The 18,764-nt window shown below is 35.6% G+C and overlaps 4 protein-coding genes across 7 annotated transcripts; all 4 read left to right on the forward strand.

Moving 5' to 3' along the window:
* The first annotated feature begins 1,642 nt into the window (after nucleotides 1–1,642).
* On the forward strand, nucleotides 1,643–6,067 carry LOC111279899 (putative calcium-binding protein At1g02270). Of its 2 annotated transcripts, none has more exons than XM_022866963.2 (10): nucleotides 1,643–2,097; nucleotides 2,195–2,299; nucleotides 2,607–2,712; nucleotides 3,498–3,718; nucleotides 3,812–3,888; nucleotides 3,990–4,098; nucleotides 4,168–4,293; nucleotides 4,612–4,722; nucleotides 4,828–4,935; nucleotides 5,246–6,067. In XM_022866963.2, the coding sequence occupies exons 1-10, from the start codon at nucleotides 1,942–1,944 to the stop codon at nucleotides 5,486–5,488; spliced, it is 1,362 nt and encodes a 453-aa protein (XP_022722698.1). In that variant the 5' UTR covers nucleotides 1,643–1,941; the 3' UTR covers nucleotides 5,489–6,067. The 2 variants fall into 2 exon arrangements, with proteins under 2 accessions (XP_022722698.1, XP_089602402.1); XM_089746276.1 differs by having other exon boundaries at nucleotides 1,809–2,097; nucleotides 5,249–5,633.
* Nucleotides 6,068–6,621: 554 nt separating this feature from the next.
* LOC111279884 (NAC domain-containing protein 62-like) lies at nucleotides 6,622–9,488 on the forward strand. Of its 2 annotated transcripts, XM_022866950.2 has the most exons (5): nucleotides 6,622–7,310; nucleotides 7,697–8,002; nucleotides 8,076–8,411; nucleotides 8,599–8,973; nucleotides 9,056–9,488. In XM_022866950.2, the coding sequence occupies exons 1-5, from the start codon at nucleotides 6,864–6,866 to the stop codon at nucleotides 9,329–9,331; spliced, it is 1,740 nt and encodes a 579-aa protein (XP_022722685.2). In that variant the 5' UTR covers nucleotides 6,622–6,863; the 3' UTR covers nucleotides 9,332–9,488. The 2 variants fall into 2 exon arrangements, with proteins under 2 accessions (XP_022722685.2, XP_089602401.1); XM_089746275.1 differs by lacking the exon at nucleotides 9,056–9,488 and having other exon boundaries at nucleotides 6,721–7,310; nucleotides 8,599–8,988.
* Nucleotides 9,489–10,280: 792 nt separating this feature from the next.
* Nucleotides 10,281–13,368, forward strand: LOC111279918 (IAA-amino acid hydrolase ILR1-like 3). 2 transcript variants are annotated; one of them, XM_022866987.2, is made up of 5 exons: nucleotides 10,284–10,707; nucleotides 10,801–10,926; nucleotides 11,293–11,607; nucleotides 12,054–12,182; nucleotides 12,886–13,368. In XM_022866987.2, the coding sequence occupies exons 1-5, from the start codon at nucleotides 10,378–10,380 to the stop codon at nucleotides 13,270–13,272; spliced, it is 1,287 nt and encodes a 428-aa protein (XP_022722722.1). In that variant the 5' UTR covers nucleotides 10,284–10,377; the 3' UTR covers nucleotides 13,273–13,368. The 2 variants fall into 2 exon arrangements, with proteins under 2 accessions (XP_022722730.1, XP_022722722.1); XM_022866995.2 differs by lacking the exon at nucleotides 12,054–12,182 and having other exon boundaries at nucleotides 10,281–10,707.
* Nucleotides 13,369–13,522: 154 nt separating this feature from the next.
* On the forward strand, nucleotides 13,523–17,195 carry LOC111279907 (IAA-amino acid hydrolase ILR1-like 3). The gene is made up of 5 exons (XM_022866976.2): nucleotides 13,523–14,260; nucleotides 14,386–14,511; nucleotides 15,465–15,779; nucleotides 15,998–16,126; nucleotides 16,553–17,195. The coding sequence occupies exons 1-5, from the start codon at nucleotides 13,913–13,915 to the stop codon at nucleotides 16,937–16,939; spliced, it is 1,305 nt and encodes a 434-aa protein (XP_022722711.1). The 5' UTR covers nucleotides 13,523–13,912; the 3' UTR covers nucleotides 16,940–17,195.
* The last annotated feature ends 1,569 nt before the right edge of the window (nucleotides 17,196–18,764 follow it).

Consider the following 18,764-nt stretch of genomic DNA (forward strand, 5'->3'; position numbering starts at 1 on the left):
AAAAAAAAAAAAAAAGAAGATTATCATGCATGAATAATATATATATATATATATATATATATATATTCTGAAATGGATTCGATGAAAATCTATTACCACAAAATTATGAATGAAAGAATTTACGTAGACGGAGAGTTTTGTCTCCTGATTGATTAGTAATCAAACAATCTAAAGGAAAGAAAAAATAATGGATGTGAAAAAGTGAAATAACTAATGAAAATATCTACTAATATCCACCATAACTTTCGGCAGAAAAAAAAAAAGAATAAATTCTGTGGGGACCTGATTCCTGAACGCCGCATTATACTTGAGTATAACCATCAACCAGGACCCAAACCAAACTACTATGATTTGATTTTGTTTTGTAATGTCCCCCTCCCTATTTTTTCAACAATGAATGAAACAAAAATTCCCAAAGACGTTTTATTTTTTTAATTGAATGAAGTAAATGATAAGTTTCAAGTAAGAAATTGTCATTTATACTTATCATGTTTCATTGTTACATAAATGACAATTTATGAGAATAATTTATAAGAAATTGTCATTTATACTCTAAAGGAAAAAAAAATAAAAAATATATATATATATATATATTAAAATTTTGAAATTGAAAATTGAATTTTGAGATTTTATCATAGCTCATTTTATATTTCTAAAGATTTTTTTTATTGAAAGATTGAATCACTAAAGATTTTTTCCTCCAAGATATTTTGTTTTGGATGCATTATCAACGTGATTTAGAACAAGAGATTCCAAAAATGGGATAATAATAATAAAATTTATATTTGATGTATTAATAATGTATAAATTTTATATTATATTATATTCTATTATTATTATGAATAATAATAATATAATTTATATTTAATGTATTAATAATATATAACTTTTATATTATTATTATTATTATTATTATTATTATTATTATTATTATGAAAAAACGTTAGGAAATGACTTAAAACATGTACACGATACTTATCAATATATATTAAAAAAATAAAAATTTATATATTATGTTAACGTAATATAATGTAATTATATAATTAAATATAATATTAGAGATTATAATAATATAATTGAAATAATATTTAAGATTATGATACAATTGTGATATCATACATTCTTTTCTTAATTAGTGGGATTTTTTTGTAAATAAATAAGACACCTTTACATAATATTTTTTCAAATTATTGAATAACATATATTTTATATATTAAAAATAAAAGAGGATGAATCAACTTACCTTTTTTTTTTTTAATTTTATACATTTTTAATTATTAATTTCAATCATTTTAAAGGGTAAAATTAATTTTTTTTTTATTTTTACTTATTTCTCTCGTCTCTTAGATATATTAAAATAAAAGGTTAAAAATATATGCAAAACTATTTGTAGTTTTATATTATATAAATTGATTTTTTTTAAAAAAAATAGAATATTTATCGATAATATTTTTAAAATTATAAATATTATAAAAATTATAATTCTAATTAACTATTACTTTTATATAATAACAACGGGCACCATTTTCAAAACTAATAGTAGTAGAAAATGGAATATGGAATAACATTAGCACTATTTCAATACAATAAGACAATGGTGCCAAGGATACAAATACAAGGAGAGGAGTGAGGAGTCATATGAAGTACAAACCAAGGATAGCAACAAAAACAAGGTAAAATATGAGGTTGCGCGTTTTTTCACTTGAAAGCAGAACAAGGAAAGGCGGTTGTCGTGGTGGTGCTGCCATTTTCGGGGTGGCTTTGGTTTCCTAAGGGGAAGGGGCACCGCCGCAACCGCCTTTTTTTTTTCTTATATTTTCGAAAAACATTCCTGAAAATCGACTGTCACGTCCGCTTAACCTTCAAAATTTTGAATTTGCGAAAGGACTCTGTTTTCTTTATTACAGTATATTTTTGTTTGGTTTGTTGTAAAAATCGAAAATGAGAAAAGATAGGAGACTAAAGATGAAGACAAGGGTATCGAGGATTGGAAGCTATGCGATTGCATCTTCCATGAGGGATCATCCTCACCAACCCTGCATTACCTGCACCACTTTTAACATCCTCGCCCCCATTTACAAACGCCTTTCTCATAAGGTTTCTTTCTTTTCCTCTGTTTTTTGTCCAGTTTTTCATTGTATTCTACTGCCTTTTTTCAACTTCTGTTTTGTTTTGCATTTGTGATTGGATTCAGGACCAGAACTGCCGTGAAAGCGATTACAGGGCATATTGGTTGGCCAGGAATGATCGGATATTGGATTCTTTGTTACACGAGAGATCTTCCATTATTTGTCTACAGGTATCCAATAACTTTCATACCATTTCATTTCATTATTATTATTATTATGAATATGCCGTTGAAATTGTGCCTACTTATTGGCTGCTGCAGATATCATGTTTCACTATATCTAGTTCTCTTTCTTGAGTTTGTTTTTTTCATTGTTCACCAGCATTTCATTTTCTGTTTCGGTCGTTCTGTCTTTGAGCTTAACTGTTTTGCTTCTTCTAGTGTGATTATCTTCGAAGGTTTTGAGCATGTAGTCTAGTGATTCTAGCTTATGCAAACACCCTTTTCTTTTTCATATTTCTAATTCCTTTTGCTGTAGGAATTCTGGGTTGGGAATGAAGAGCTTGTAAATATGTATGAGAAGAGGCTGGGTGATGCTGGTTATCTTAATTTCAAGCTTGGACGTACCAACAACCGTGGTGATGGTCAGTTTAACTCCTCTATCCTTTTTTTTTTTAATTTTAATTGAATTTATGTAAAATTTCAATAGGCACTTTACGCAGCCGCCCCGCTCACTGTATATCTAGATGGTCATAACCAAGTCACCAACCGCATTGGCCTTGATTAGGACGGCGACAATCATTTCTTTTCCCACCTAACATATTGATCTGGGGGATGTATGCAAGGAAATATAGAAGGTGATACTTTAGAGAATGAAAAGTGGGTTTGAGGGTAGGGAAACAAATTAAGAAAATAAATGTGACCACTTCAAAATCCAATTAAATAAATAGAAACTGATGACAAGATCCTTGGTAGTATCATAGGAAGACCATGCTTTCTTCCTCGAATGATGTTGACACAGTTTTTTTCCCAACCAAAGAGAAAACGAAAAAAAAAAAAGGATTTTTTTTTTCAAGTTGAGAACTAACAAGTCTCATGAATGGGGATTTGGGTAGGCTTGTAAGTGTTTGCTTTTTCTTTTCTTGAAATGGTCATTTAACTCTTTATAGACTTTTGGAATTCCATAGTATTATGTTGACTATTATAGCCGGCATTGTTCATTTGTTCTAGTGACGCACAAAATAGGAAGCAGTGGGGCCCGGTCTTGCATTTTGGAAGAAATTATCAAATGATTACTTTTAGATTAAGCAATGAAGTTGCCCATTTTTTCCATTTCTAATTCTGTTGATTCCTTCTAACTTAACTTTGTTTCTGCTGTTGTGGCCCAAAAAAAAAAAAAAAAAAACCGTGTTTCTGTTGGAGATAACAGGTCTGTTGACTGCCGTGCATAAGGACTATTTTAGAGTTATTAAGTATAGGGAATTGCTATTCAATGATTGTGGAGACCGGGTTGCGCAGTTGCTACATGTTGAGTTGGCAACCCCTGCTTCACTATATCGAAACAATGATACTTGCCAAGAAATTCTCATTGTAAACACCCATTTGCTTTTTCCTCACGATTCAAGTTTGTGCATAGTACGATTGCATCAGGTAAAAACATCCTTCCTTTCATATCTAAACAGAAATTGTTCACTAAGTTCTTTCTTACTTCTTTTGATCCATTTTATATAATTGTTTTAGCAGGTCTATAAAATCTTGCAATATGTGGAATCTTATCAGAAGGAGTACAAGCTTAGTCCTTTACCAATTATGCTTTGCGGGTGAAAATATAATTCATTTCTTTTAGTTTGGACCAAGCACTGATGTCTTACCCTTATAGAACAATACTAACTTGTTTTCTTTTCTTGCTAATTTCCTACAGTGACTGGAACGGGAGCAAACGTGGGCACGTGTACAAGTTCCTTAGGTCCCAGGGCTTTGTATCATCATATGATACTGCTCATCAGTACACCGATGCAGATGCACATAAGGTGAATATCATTAGTCAAAGCTTATACATATCAAGTAATTTTCTCACATCTTCTGAATTTTAAAAACAGTGGGTTAGCCACCTCAATCATCGGGGAAATGTATGTGGTGTGGATTTTATTTGGCTTCTCAATCCCAATAGATATCGGAAACTGCTGAAAACAAGTTGGAGTGAAGCAGTATTTGGCATGTTCAAGGTCAGAAGCTTAACAATTAACATTGTTGTTCTATCTACATCTCCATCGTCCATCCCCTCAGTTGTTGACCTTTACTTTCTTTGCCCTGTCTAATATTGTCAAATTTGATTTCTTCTCAATATTCCTCATTATGCGATTAGAGTTTCACTGAATTAATAATTGCTTACCTGGTTGTTTGCTTTAAGCTGAGTACGAGAAAATCAGCCAGATATCTGTGCCTTGTTTCCTGTTTCCACGAATCCAAGAGCAAATGTGGACCTAGCCAAGAAAATATAGTTCTGTAAAATTTTTATCTGACAGTGGCAAATTCTATTACAGAATCAACTAAAGAAAGCTTCGCTGACAGAAGATGATGCATTTGCTTTTCTTAAGGCTGACAATGATGGTGATTACATTACCTACTTAGGTTTTTGCGAAGCTCTTCGACAGGTATAGAACTTTCCTGATATTGGGATCTGAAACTCATTTCTTTCCTTTTTTTATTACCTTATTGCTTAGTAGAAGAATACAAATAGTGCAATGTTCTTTCTACAGCTTAATATAACTGGTCATTGCCATGGACTCAGCGTTGAAGAGACAAAAGACTTGTGGGTTCAAGCAGACATTGATGGAAACGGTGTTGTTGACCGTGAAGAATTTCAGGTAACCCTTATGGAACTGTCTTAGATGTTGGCTCTTATTTGAGGTTTTTAGCATTATGCGGTATGCCGGTGGTCCAGGGTATTTGATCTTCAGAGTCTGTCCAATGAACCAAACTTATTGCTTATATGTATGTCTCTGAGTCTCGCTAATCATATTCTGAATTCAGAGAGGTCTGCACAATGTACCCACCCAGTATTAGGAACAAACAGTCAAACACTGCTAGAAAGTAATTTAACTTACATTACCGTCAATTCCATTAGGCAGATTTATAATGTATAATGCTAATGCTGTGGAATAATGGACTTTGCAGCAGCGAATCTGGAAAGGTACGTGGTCAGAGCAAAGAGATGAACACAGCAATGAAGGCCGAGATGGGGCCGCTGCGGAATATCGTCAGGAGCAAGCTGTTGGTTTTAGTGTGAAGAACGCAGTCCTATTCCCTTCGGAAGTGGAAAAAGGAATGTGGCCTGAAAATTATTCTCTTTCCGATCACGCGAGACTTACGGTGGTGTTCTCACCAGTAGAAATGCCAATATGCCATTTTCCCAGTTAACAACTTGACAAACTTGGGGTGCAACGAGACATATATGGGAATTTTGTATAGGCACAGAAATGAAAAAAGACTAATGAAGAAAGTTCAGGGGCGCGGGCAGTTTGTGCTGTTCATACCAAGATAGCCATCGGAGTGTTTCAGAGAGAACTTGAAATTTTTCGTGTGCAAGCACCGTCCATGCTTCCTGCAATACTTTTGATCATGCTCAAGAACACCAGCTCTCTCACATATCATGTAAGGGACTCCACTGCCGACCGTCTCCTACAACATGAAATTTAACGGCTGCCCCATAAAGGGGTCATTCTGTTGGCCATTGGCAGATGGACTAGCTCTCCTCTACTTGTGTTTGCTTATTAAACAAGGAAATGGAAAAGAGAAAGTAGTGAAAGTTTGCATGTAAATATTCATTACAGGTAGGCAGGTTACAGGTAGCTATCACGCTTTTGTAGCATGGTGAGTTCAGTGCAACACTTTAGGGCTTCTTGTATATAGAATGTTACCAAGATGGATGTAATACAATTACACAACTATTTTGTAGCACTTTTCACTATGCCATGAATAATAGAGCACTAACAATTGAAAATTCTGCAGTTATGTTCCACGGAGATGGACTTTTCCAACATTATGGTTGATTTCCTGTATTTTTGCACATTGAAGAGTTCTGTTTCCAAAATCCGGACCGATGGACAGATGCAAGAATTTTACATGGGGACAACGGAAATTAATGTCTGAAAATCTCATATTTTGCAATAAAATGTATGAAAGTACGTAATAGCTAAAAAATTAATCTTTTATAAATTCAGTACATAAAATCGAGAGAAAAATGATTGTGTTCAAAATTTTCAATAATTTTTTCTTGAGAAACATCTATTAAGTTTTTTTTTCTCACACAGGTTGATAAAAATTATAAAATAATATCAAAATAATAGTCGCTGGTTTACTCAATCTCCACTTGGTTTCGGAGAATCCACCCTTAAATTTTCAGCAAAATTACTCCCTTGGACACTGTACAAACAACGAAGGGAGGAAAAGGGAATCTCGGGGTTTGAAGAATGGGCATAATGGTAAAAACACAGCTTAGCTGAGACTTCCTAGCGGAATATACGAGTTGAAACGCGGGTAACTGTAGTGATACTGAAATTTAAAAATAAATTATGAAGGCTTTCATATACTATGGAAGCTATAGGCCATTTTCCTCTCCTTTTAGACTCTTAACCAATCTCTTCCAAATACTTTAATACCCCTTTGATTCTTCTCTCACTCACTCCATCTTCCTTTTCTTTTAATTTTTTAGGGTTTTCTTTTCTTTTTCTTTTTGTTTTCTAAAAATTTACCTAAGAATCTCTCCTTTTTGTTTGGTTAACAACGTTTTAGCATGGCTGTTCTGTCACTGAATTCAGTACCCATCGGATTCCGATTCCGACCAACGGACGAGGAATTGATCGATTTTTACTTACGGTCTAAGATAAACGGGAACAGGGACGATGAGCTTGGAGTTATACGTGAAATCGATGTTTGTAAATGTGAGCCCTGGGATTTGCCTCATTTGTCCGCTATAAGGACTCGTGACCCAGAGTGGTTTTTCTTCTGCCCACTCGACCGGAAGTACCCTAAAGGCAACAGACTCAACAGGGCTACCGAGGCTGGTTACTGGAAGGCTACGGGTAAGGATCGCAAGATTAAGTCTGGGTCCAGCTTGATCGGCATGAAGAAAACCCTGGTGTTTTACTCCGGCCGGGCTCCTAGGGGAAAGCGAACCAATTGGGTTATGCACGAGTACCGTACTACCCTCGATGAGCTTGACGGCACCAAGCCCGGACAGGTTCCTTCTTTCTTTGTCTTACTTCTGTATTGTTTCGAATTCCAGTTTCTGTTTAGTTACCCTTGTTATTATGATCATGGAAAATAAGGTCAATTTTGTAATATCGCTAGTGGAAACTAGTTGACATCATGAACTCCTTTATGTGATTTATATTTTGGTACAAGATTAGTTATGCCAATCCGTTTGCATCAATTCCTGTTTTTAGTTTTGTTGATGGTTCATTTTTTTTTTTTACACAATAATAACTAGGGTTTATGTATATTATCGGTGGGGTAATTGTGATAATGTGTTGAATTAGTTGCTTGATTTACATGTATTGGTCATTTGATTATAGTTTTTTTTTTTTTTTTTTCCATATTCGTTGTTTTTCGTTTGTCCTTGTGCAGAACGCATTTGTGATTTGTCGTCTATTCAAGAAACAAGATGAGACCACTGAAGATATAAATGGTGAAGAAGTTGATCCCGATGTATCATCTCCTACAGAAGACTTGCAAGCTGAGTTAGAAGGGCCTCAAGACTCCCTAGCGGCGGAAGAGGAAGCTGAAAAAATTCCCAATAGCAGTGAAACTTATCCTGCGGGTTTACACGATGAAGTGATTTGTAACGCTGTTGCACCCATATTAGAGTGCGACAACAATGACTATGAGGCTTATGGTGTAATAGGTGAAGTGCTAGAAATAGCACCTGCAGAGGTGAGAAAATGAAACTGAATTTGAATTTAGGTTTTGCAATCATTGCTATAGCACTTATGTTGTTCAATTTCAGGTGGATCCACTTGTAGATGCTTTGAATCCTGTTTATAATCCCATGGTGGGGCCACTGGACTGCAAACTCTTTTCTCCATTGCATGCACAGATTGAGGCAGAGCAGGCACCTTGGATGTTTGATCATGTTGGGGACAGGTTCAGTGGGATGGAGTTTGAGCATGGTACAAATGAAAATGATGCCTACATTTCTGACTTCTGGGATTTTTTTTACTACAGTGATGACTCTGGAAGTCAGAAGAATTCAACTATTGAAAGTGAGACCCCTAAGGCCATGGCCTTTGGTAAGGATGGTGGTTCATGCAGTGAATCAGATGCTGAAGTGGCCCAAGTACTGGTGAGTAGAAGCCATCTACTTACATGTTGTTTATCCTATATTCTTACTAGTGTCTCATAGTGTTCTTATGACTTATGATCAGGCGTATGACACACATAACTTCATATTTGCATCTTCAGGCATTAAGAACTCTTTTTTGTTAAGAATAACCTTTTTTTCTAAAAACAAGAATTTTTCTTTGGAACAGCTTGGGACAGAAACTGCCAACAAAGGGGCTTCTCTAGAGATTAAAGCAACTGCACAAGATTGCACAATTCCAATTTGCAAGCAGGATGTTAACTTTTCTGGCACAGGGGCATTCTACAATGTGCTAAATAGTAATGAAGAACTGAGCAATCATGTGAATACAACTTGTAATGTTGATAGAGCTATCACTGGGATCAGGATTAGATCTCGCTCTGCTCGAAGTCAAACAGATACTGAGAACTTTGTGACTCAGGGTAATGCGCCAAGAAGACTACGTCTGCAGTGTAAACTTCAAGTCCTCTCACTTTACCAAGGCAATGCAACAAATAACTGGAGTAGTGAAGAGAAAGAAGATTCAAAACCAGTTGTTACAAAGGTGAGAAGTTTGTAACTGATGATAGTATAAAACCACTGCCAATTCCAGATTTGTATTGGACCTTAATAAGTTGTCTTTGCAGGAGGTAAAGGTCATGGAAGAGGATATCACTATTGGTGGTGATGCTGCTTGTGGCACCATGGACGAACTTCAGGAAATATCCCTTTCCGAGTCAAGCAAAAACAATATTTCAAGGTCAAAGAGCATCATTTCAGTTGGTGAAGAGGTTCCAGCTCGATGGAAAAAGAAGTTTTCAGCTCGACGCTCGCACAAGCCTTTTTCTATTATATTTTGGGTAGCGGTGACATTAATCTTGTTTATAGTTTTGGTCAGCACATCGAATGCCTTTTTAATTTGATGCTCCTTGTTTCGTTGTGTATAGTTGACTTGTTTCATTTTGAGGCTCTCTGCTAATTAGGATTGCGGCCATGATTTAGAGGACTAACATGTATACGAGTAATATACGGAGCATCTATTTAGATAGATTAATATACAGAGCATCTGTCTTTGCAGTATATACTCTCTGGTTTTTGCGTTTTGCTACTCGAAAGCTCCGCCATTGGGCATGCCTACATTTTGAAGGTAGGAAGGCACTAACTGGAACTGAATCTTGGCATTGTACGTACGACAGTTTTTTTTTTTTTTTTTTTTCCCCCTCATATGGGCATTGCTGTAAGGAGCATACCATTTAAAATAATTAAATTATAATTAATTAATCATAATTTAAAAATATGTAAAATTTATCAAAATTTTATTTATAGGAAGTTCACAGTTATCGGTGTTGGATCTCACGTAACTTTTTATTGGGATTAGATAAATATAAGATTGTAATACAAAAAATTATAGATGAAATACGTTAACTTATTTTATATTTTATTCATTATATATATTTTATTTTATCTTCTACGTTGTATCAATTTTTAGACCAAAAGTTTTACTTTTATTATAGATTAAAAAATTAAATAAAAATTATTGATCGTATTTATGGTATATCAAGCTAATTTCAATCCTATAAAAGAATTTATCCAAAAATAATTCTCTTATTGTGAAAGTGTGCATTTTGAATTACAATGCCGGATTGATATGTTCGCTAAATTGAAATAGCATGGATTTAAGGTTATGATAGATTGAATAATTATAGATTATTAAAATTAATTTATAAAACTTATTTATTTGTGTGATTATTAATAAATAATAGCGATTGGATGAGCGAGGCTCGAACGCCTAACCTCAGGAACGTAAACTACAACACTCATGTGTTAGCCAACTGCGCCGCCATCCCTTCTATGCATTTCTGGCCAAATTAACATAAGGTTGTTTCAATTGACGTCCTTCCCTCAAACGCGGTAGCAAGATTCGTTTTCCTGTTAGAAACTGTTTGAAGAAAGCCAATCGATAACTCATATGGGTCAAACAACTTTCGTCTCTGTGCTTTTGTTCCTTCCTTACCTCTCGGCTATACACGGCAGACGTTACCAAGATTACACAGATCAACTCTTAAGTTCCGCCCAGCAAGACAAAGATTGGTTGGTTTCCATCAGGAGGCAAATCCATGAAAACCCGGAACTCCGCTTCCAAGAACATAACACGAGTGCTCTTATCCGCAAACAACTCGATCAACTTGGCATCCCTTATTCATACCCGGTTGCCAAGACCGGTATAGTTGCCCAAATTGGCTCTGGTTCTAAACCCGTAGTTGCTCTTCGGGCTGACATGGACGCTCTTCCAATTCAGGTGATCCTACTAGAAGGAACCCTGTTCTTCTTTTTACTACATTCAGGTGATCATCACAAATTTATTGTTTTTTTGCCTTGATGCTTTCTGTAGGAGCTTGTGGAATGGGAGCATAAGAGCAAAATAGATGGCAAAATGCACGCATGTGGGCACGATGCTCACACTACCATGCTCCTTGGTGCTGCCAAGTTGCTTAGTCAACGCAAAAATAGCCTTAAGGTTAGCTTTGATTTGCAATCTTTATAACTGGTAATCTCTACTGGATTGATGTGTAGTTGAATTAGTTTATCTTTTTTCATGATTGAAAAGGAGAGTTTTGTTTTATAGATAAGCTCATTATGTTTATTTTCAGGAATATTTGACCATTCATTGAAGTTAGGTTTGGATATCCTTCACAAGCATCACATCTAGCTTAATGATACTTGTCTAGATTCCTGATTTACCTTTTAGACTAGAGGCCACGGAGGATAAAAAGAATTAGTTTACTTTTTGTCTGTTTACAAAAGTTTTTCTAGTATAAGTTCCTTTTATTAAAGTTTTCAAACTCACTCAATTGAATGATTTCCCCTTTATATGTCAATGAAGGGAACTGTCAGACTACTTTTCCAACCCGCAGAGGAGGGAGGTGCTGGTGCAGCTCAAATGATAAGGGAAGGAGCTCTCGGTGATTCTGAAGCAATATTTGGAATGCATATTGATTGCCAAACCCCCACAGGAAGCATAGCATTGGTTCCAGGGCCACTTTTGGCTGCTGTAAGCTTCTTTGAAGCCAAAATAGAAGGAGTTGGTGGGCATGCTGCAGAGCCCCATTATACTGCAGATACAATACTTGCTGCATCCTTTGCAATTTTGGCATTGCAACAACTGATCTCTAGAGAAGCTGATCCACTCCATAGCCTAGTATGGTCCTATTTTCTTATCTAGATGTTCATGTAATCTTCTGCTTTCAGTCTTCCTAGAAATGCATGAAATTTTGTGGACCTTGTTGCTTGATAATTTTGAAAGTATCTAGATACAAACTCCTTTGACTCACTCAGTGTAAAGCCTTAGACATGATTTATAATTATATGTGAGAGTTCTACCACCTCGACACTCATAATATTGCTGTTTAAGTGCTTCATTCCTTGAAAATCAATTTGCTGAGTAAGAAGAGTACTGCCAAAAAGCAGTGGCAAAGTGTGTTTCTCATTTGTGGTAAGTTGTAGAGGAATGTTTCATGCCTATTCTTTGACAAAATTGACATCTATCTGTTGTTTGGATATTTCACAAATTATGCATATATAGTGACTTATGTAAATTAGGCAGCCAATGCAACCTAATGCTGATGCTTTAACCTTTGCTGTAAGGTGTTGTCTGTTACTTATATCAGAGGTGGGTCTGCATTCAATGTAATTCCATCATATGTTGAATTTGGGGGTACTCTAAGGAGTCTCTCCACGGAAGGCTTACATAAACTTCAACAGAGGTTGAAAGAGGTATACGGCATTACTCAGCCTTTTTAATTTTGGTTCTGGTAAACGATATCATAGTGAATCATAATTTTCTAACAAACCGGTTAAGAAAAATCCTCACATGTCCACTGTCCTTAAGTTTTCCTGCCCTTTGCAACATTTTACTAACTTATCACATCTCTTTTATTCTTATTGTAGAGTAGATGATTTGTCCAAACCCTTAGGTTTTTTTTTAGATAAGCTAAATTTTCGTTATCCAAAGAAGCATGAGATAGCCTGCTCTAGAGTTTACAACCTGCAGATTACAGGAAACAACCCTTCAATTTTATCCTCTTCCTGCTCTTTTACTCAAATATTTCATGCATCAGTTTATTATTATTATTATTGAGGAAAATTCCGTGTTTGTTTGTTCTCCATTTTCTCTTGTTTTTTTCCTTGTTGTGATGCTATCCCCTCGACAACATATCTGAAATAGGGGGTAAAATTCCTTGTTCCCAGTCTATTGTTTTTTTGTCTTTGAAGAGTACTCTCTCTTGACATGTTGTATCAGTGTTCTGGGAATTATTATATGTAGTTTGGCGCTTTGTTGATAGCATACGTTTCCATTATCATTTCCACTGCTTCAAGTTATTGGCCGACTGCCAATCCATTTGTTTTTATGAACTAGTGAAAGATATTAGATTGTTTGCAAGCTTAGTCCTGCTTATATAATTGTGACTTCTTGTAGGTCATAAAAGGCCAAGCAGCCGTACACAGATGTAATGCTTATATAGACATGAAAGAAGAAGATTACCCTTCCTATCCTGCTGTTGTTAATGATGATAACTTGCATCAACATGTTCACAAGGTTGGTGGGCTTTTGCTTGGTCCTGAGAATGTCAAGAGGGGCAACAAAGTTATGGCAGGGGAGGACTTTGCCTTCTATCAAGAAGTAATCCCTGGATACATGCTAAGCATTGGAATTAGAAATGAGGAAGTTGGCTCTATTCATTCACCTCACTCCCCTTACTTCTGCATTGATGAGAATGTCCTTCCAATTGGGGCAGCTTTACACACTGCCCTGGCAGAAATATACCTGAAGGAGCGGAACGATTCTATTGCACATTATATTTGAAGGATTTCTATAACAAGAAAAATTACATTTTGCTGATGTATTCAACTTGTCTGTATTATGAAATCAAGGGAAGTGATCCTAAACGATTTGTGCTTATGTGCAGTAGCACACTTCCAAATAGATGGTGCACTTTGTTCTAAAAAGAAACTAGTACATTTGCAAAAGAAAATGAGGTGTTCATTAATCATAAGCGTAATAGTTTGCTACAAAAATGTCTGGTGTAAGGAGGAGACAGTTCTTCCCAATTCAGACTGCATTTTGCTTGGATAAAAGAGCAGCAGCTATTTGGAAGGTGCAGATTGTATTTGTAAAGGCTTTTTTCTATGGCAGTTAGAAAAGTTGCGACTAAAAATAGTCGAGTTTGGAAAGAGTTAAACACCAATAACAAAAAGGTATGAATACGACTTTGGGATCACTCTTTAAGCTAAGAGGTTTGAGGTCCCACCAACTTCGCCAGCACCCATGTGCAACAGTTCAATGTGGTAAATGAAAAACATAATATGGCTTTCCTCCGCTGAAATCGGTAAATTTGGATGCAAAAACTCTTTTGCTGTTGCTATTTTATTAAGCCATTTCATCTCTGCTGGGCTGGATTCTGCAATTTAATGAATCTCTTGCCAAAGTCTAGCTGCAACTTTCCATGGCTGCCACCACTACTCTGATCGCCCAGGTTTTGCTCGTTGTGCTATTCTTCCTTGCTTACCTCTCTGCTGTACATGGCAGACTTGATCAAGATTACAAAGATCAACTCCTAAGCTCAGCCCAGCAGGACAAAGATTGGTTGGTTTCTGTCAGGAGGCAAATCCATGAAAATCCCGAACTCCGCTTCCAAGAGCACGATACTTGTGCTCTTATCCGCCAACAACTCGAGCAATTTGGCATCCCTTATTCATACCCATTTGCCAAGACAGGTATTGTAGCTCAAATTGGCTCCGGTACTAAGCCTGTCGTTGCTCTTCGTGCTGATATGGATGCTCTCCCGATTCAGGTGATCCTAATATTAATAACCCTTTCTTCTTTTTCTGTATTCCTACTATCTTACGTATGCAGGTGATCATCGCACTGTTGCTGTTTTGTTAGCCTTAACTGTTTCCAATGGCTCTGCTTTTATAGGAGCTTGTGGAATGGGAGCATAAGAGCAAAATAGATGGCAAAATGCACGCGTGCGGGCACGATGCTCATACTACCATGCTTCTTGGTGCTGCCAAGTTGCTTAATGAACGCAAAGATAGGCTTAAGGTTAGCTTTGATTTGGAATCTTCGTAACTGTCTAGAAATATTCTCGACTGATTGGATGTAGTTGACTTAGCTATGTCTTCTCATGATTACGAAGGAAAGCCTTGTTTGAAATCTGATCAGCAAACTGATCTTGAGTTTATGAATTAGAATAAAAAAAGAGAAGAAGAAATCTGTACCAATAGTTGCACCCAATGTTATGTTACATACCCTTGGAGAAGAGAAATTACTTACCATTTACCATCATGGAAGAATGGAGCACTTATTAAAGTTAGGTTTTGAATGATTAATGATACTTGGCCAGGTTTAGGAATCACCTCTGGCTAGAGGTAAGGCAGGGTAAAAGTAAGTTGTTTGTTTCTCCTGATCTGCGAAAAGGAAATTCTGATCCATTTGCTAAAAGTGGCAAATACTAGACTTATTCTTTATTAGTTATTACAAACTCGTCTTCCTGTATCTTTTACAGTTTCTTCTTGCTTGTATAATCTTGTACAAGTTTCATTTTAATACAATGCCGTATTATACAGTTCCCATTTGATAAATATGGTGTAGTTAGAGACTTACAAGAGAAAAAGGGCTATCAGTAGCCAATTTTCTTACAACATCATATTAAAGTAGTTGACTTGATTCCTTATATTGATTCTCATCCCTTTCAATGAAAACACATGTACATACATATACATATATGACCTATAAAAGCATGTGTGTACAGGTAAACTCTATAATCTATATGTATTTATTTGAAGAAATGGTTCATCTTAAATGCTGCAGGACTGCTAATGAAGAATTCATCTAAAAAAATTGAACGGACAGTTTGTTATAAGAATCATGTTCACGCTTTGCACATTTGTCTATGTTTAACATTTCAATTGATTGGCTTATGTCATTATTACTGGTTAAAGTTCACATTTTTCAAACTTATTCAATGTCAACTTTTCCTCTATATGCCACTGAAGGGAACTGTCCGACTACTTTTCCAACCTGCAGAGGAGGGGGGTGCTGGTGCATTTCACATGATAAAGGACGGAGCTTTAGGTGATGCTGAAGCAATATTTGGAATGCATGTTGATGATGAAAAACCCACAGGAAGCATAGCATTGGTTCCAGGGCCACTCTCAGCTGCTACATGCATCTTTGAAGCCAAAATAGAAGGAGTTGGTGGGCATGCTACAGTGCCTCATTCTACTGTAGATCCAATACTAGCTGCATCCTTTGCAATTTTAGCATTGCAACAGCTAACCTCTAGAGAAGCTGATCCTCTCCACAGTCAAGTAAGTTCCCATTTTCTTATCTAGATATCCATTGTCAACTTTGTTCGTGACTTATTGTAACTTAAAGAGGAATGTTCCATGCCTATTCTTTGATAAATTTGACATCTATCATTTATTGATATACACAAACAATGGTTATGTAGTGGCTAAAGTACACAGTGCGTCCAATGGAACCTAATGCTCATGCCTTTTTTTTTTTTTTTTTTTTTTTCTGTAAGGTGTTGTCTGTTACTTTTATCAGAGGTGGATCTGCCTTCAACGTGATTCCACCATATGTGGAATTTGGGGGCACTTTGAGGAGTCTCACCACCGAAGGCTTGCATAATCTCCGACAGAGGTTGAAAGAGGTATCCAGCGTTATTGCATGTAAATTTTGTTCTCTCCATAGAATGATTCTTGTAATTACCCTTTTTGGTTTATCTTCTTTTCTTCCTTCCTTGCTAAGACGCTATTCTCGTAAACAAAATACCTTAAATTGAGAGTACAAATTCCTTGTTCCTCTTTTTCAAGTCAATTATTTCTTGTCTGCTAAGATTACTCCCTATTGGCCTTCTGTATTGGTGCGATTGGTGCTCTGGGAATTATTATATGTTGTTTGCAAGTTGATAGATTAGTTTTCCACTATCATCTCTGCTTAGATTATATTATATTCAACTTAATTTTTAAGATCTTGGCTTCTTGCTAATTGCAATTGATTTGTTCTTAGAACCGAGTGAAAGATATTTTTTTCTGTTTCACCTTAGGCAGGATTATGTAGTCGTAACTTGTTGTAGGTCATAAAAGGACAAGCAGCCGTACACAAATGTGATGCTTCTATAGACATGAAAGAAGATTACCTGCCCTATCCTGCTGTTGTAAATGATGATAGCTTGCATCAACATGTTCAGAAGGTTGGCCGCCTTTTGCTTGGTCCTGAGAATGTTAAGAGAGGCAACAAGGCTATGGTAGGAGAGGACTTTGCCTTTTATCAAGAAATAATCCCTGGATTTATGCTAAGCATTGGAATTAGAAATGAGGAAGTCGGCTCAATTCATCCACCACACTCCCCTTACTTCCGTATCGACGAGGATATCCTTCCAATTGGGGCAGCCTTAAATACTGCTCTGGCAGAACTATACCTGAAAGAGCACGAACATTCTATTTTACATCAAACATTTTAAGGGCTTCAAAAGTATTGATAAATTCCTTTATGCTGATAGATTGAACTTGTCCATATATGCAGTCAAAGGAAGTCCAACTTTCCATTTGTATACTTTTCTTTGCGGTAGCACATTTTGAATAGCTACTGCATTTGCAAAAGTTTCTCTTTGAAGTCCTTTCCATTCAGCATAGACAATGAATAGGATTATGTACTTGATAGTAACTTGTTAGAGATTAATGTTTGGGAAATGGGTAGCCGCTTCATTTTCTGTTTTAGCACCTGCTCCCTACAACTCCCTATGCCCCAACCCTCGAATGAATCCATTTACTGGATTACAGTAACAATCGTCTGGTATGTACAAAATGCAGCTGATTAAACACAATTTTTTTTACTGTATTAGTTGATTGCAGTCAACCAGGCAGCTTGTAAGAAAATCACTACTAGGAGAGTGTGACTGTGTTGTGGAAAAGGCTACATCAGGGGCCACAGATTATCCCACTTTCGCGTTTGCTTGGTTTGGTCTGTTGCACTCTTTAGACTCTCACAACCACCTAAAATGCATCCCCTCCTCCACTTCTGCCTTTTTCATTTCCCTTGGCCAAAGTAGGTATTTTCTGGTCAAATCTTTAACGACAATAACTAACGCATCACATGGATCATGAGAGGAAAAGGCTTCCTTTGAACAATCATGGTAGGTTTCTTCTTGTTTTAACTGTCTATTCCTCTGAACAAACAGATATGTTTTAACTCATAACTCAGATGAGTCCAAGCTCAACTTGTTTGACATACTACCTAGTAGATTTAAAATTCTTATATTTATATTATATTTTATATAAAATTATATGTAATAATTTAAGTTTATATGAAAAATACAGAAATTTTTTTTTGTTTTAATTAAAACTTGTATATGATTTTTATTATAATTTTAAATCATATCACTTTTATATTTATTTATATTTTTTCATATTTTATCATCATATCAAGTGTCTTATGTCTTAATAAAGATGTATATGTCTTTCATCATTATATGTTTTGTTGTTCATAATCCTAACTAATTGGCTGGCCATTGAAGGAAGTTGCATGTGCCTTCAGACATTGTCAATTTATTCGGTTTCATATATGGCTTCATATATACAACCAAATATATATATATATATATATATATTTAAAGCTTGAAGATTTGAGAATCATATAACCTTTCTTTGTTTTATAACTTTCTCACATGTAACAAAAAATATTTTTCATTTTCTCGTTTCTTTTTCCTATATTTTTCAAAGTGCTAATCACACCACTAATTGTCCCATTCTTTTCTTTTCTTTTTTAAATTAATCAAATTGCTACTTAAGAAAAATTCTTTTAAAATTAAAATTTTGTTCATGCAATTAAGCTTTTAAGAGTTAACATTTGTAAATTTAAAATTCCAATTTCATTACCAACAACCATTTCTTTTATTTTCAGATTGTAATTTTTTTTTTTAAAAAAAATTAAACCCTTAGTATCACCTGTAGGTGCAAGGCATCTTTAGATGATGATGATGATGGTTTACTTAGAAAAAATGTGCTCATGCAATCATGAAGATATAGTATTACAAGTTTACAACAATGGATTTGGAAAAGAAAGTCATGGGTTGTTGAGAATGATTGCTTTATTAATCAATCTTCCAGATTCTAGTAACCGCCCATCATAACATGGACAACAAACACCACCTTAATCAACATATCCCTTAAAAGTTAGAATGATTCTCAAATAGTTTTTCTTTCCTTCATTTTTCTTTTTGTATTTGAAAAGGCAAAAAAGAATTTGAAATGGGGTGTCAACGACAAATCTCAAGGACTTGCCTTCTA

Source organism: Durio zibethinus, chromosome 17 (assembly GCF_047325235.1).
Source record: "Durio zibethinus cultivar Kanyao isolate XHJ-2024 chromosome 17, ASM4732523v1, whole genome shotgun sequence".
Taxonomy (NCBI): Eukaryota; Viridiplantae; Streptophyta; class Magnoliopsida; order Malvales; family Malvaceae; genus Durio; species Durio zibethinus.

Bases quoted from the DNA above. Each gene is read 5' to 3' on its own strand.
- LOC111279899 (XM_022866963.2), top strand. From the start codon at position 1,942: ATGAGAAAAGATAGGAGACTAAAGATGAAGACAAGGGTATCGAGGATT. The intron at 3,719-3,811 runs GTAAAAACATCC...TTGTTTTAGCAG, and splicing joins GCATAGTACGATTGCATCAG to GTCTATAAAATCTTGCAATA. The intron at 4,936-5,245 runs GTAACCCTTATG...TGGACTTTGCAG, and splicing joins TTGACCGTGAAGAATTTCAG to CAGCGAATCTGGAAAGGTAC.
- LOC111279884 (XM_022866950.2), top strand. From the start codon at position 6,864: ATGGCTGTTCTGTCACTGAATTCAGTACCCATCGGATTCCGATTCCGA. The intron at 8,003-8,075 runs GTGAGAAAATGA...GTTCAATTTCAG, and splicing joins TAGAAATAGCACCTGCAGAG to GTGGATCCACTTGTAGATGC. The intron at 8,412-8,598 runs GTGAGTAGAAGC...TCTTTGGAACAG, and splicing joins CTGAAGTGGCCCAAGTACTG to CTTGGGACAGAAACTGCCAA.
- LOC111279918 (XM_022866987.2), top strand. From the start codon at position 10,378: ATGGGTCAAACAACTTTCGTCTCTGTGCTTTTGTTCCTTCCTTACCTC. The intron at 10,927-11,292 runs GTTAGCTTTGAT...ATGTCAATGAAG, and splicing joins AACGCAAAAATAGCCTTAAG to GGAACTGTCAGACTACTTTT. The intron at 12,183-12,885 runs GTATACGGCATT...GACTTCTTGTAG, and splicing joins TTCAACAGAGGTTGAAAGAG to GTCATAAAAGGCCAAGCAGC.
- LOC111279907 (XM_022866976.2), top strand. From the start codon at position 13,913: ATGGCTGCCACCACTACTCTGATCGCCCAGGTTTTGCTCGTTGTGCTA. The intron at 14,261-14,385 runs GTGATCCTAATA...CTGCTTTTATAG, and splicing joins TGGATGCTCTCCCGATTCAG to GAGCTTGTGGAATGGGAGCA. The intron at 15,780-15,997 runs GTAAGTTCCCAT...TTTTTCTGTAAG, and splicing joins CTGATCCTCTCCACAGTCAA to GTGTTGTCTGTTACTTTTAT.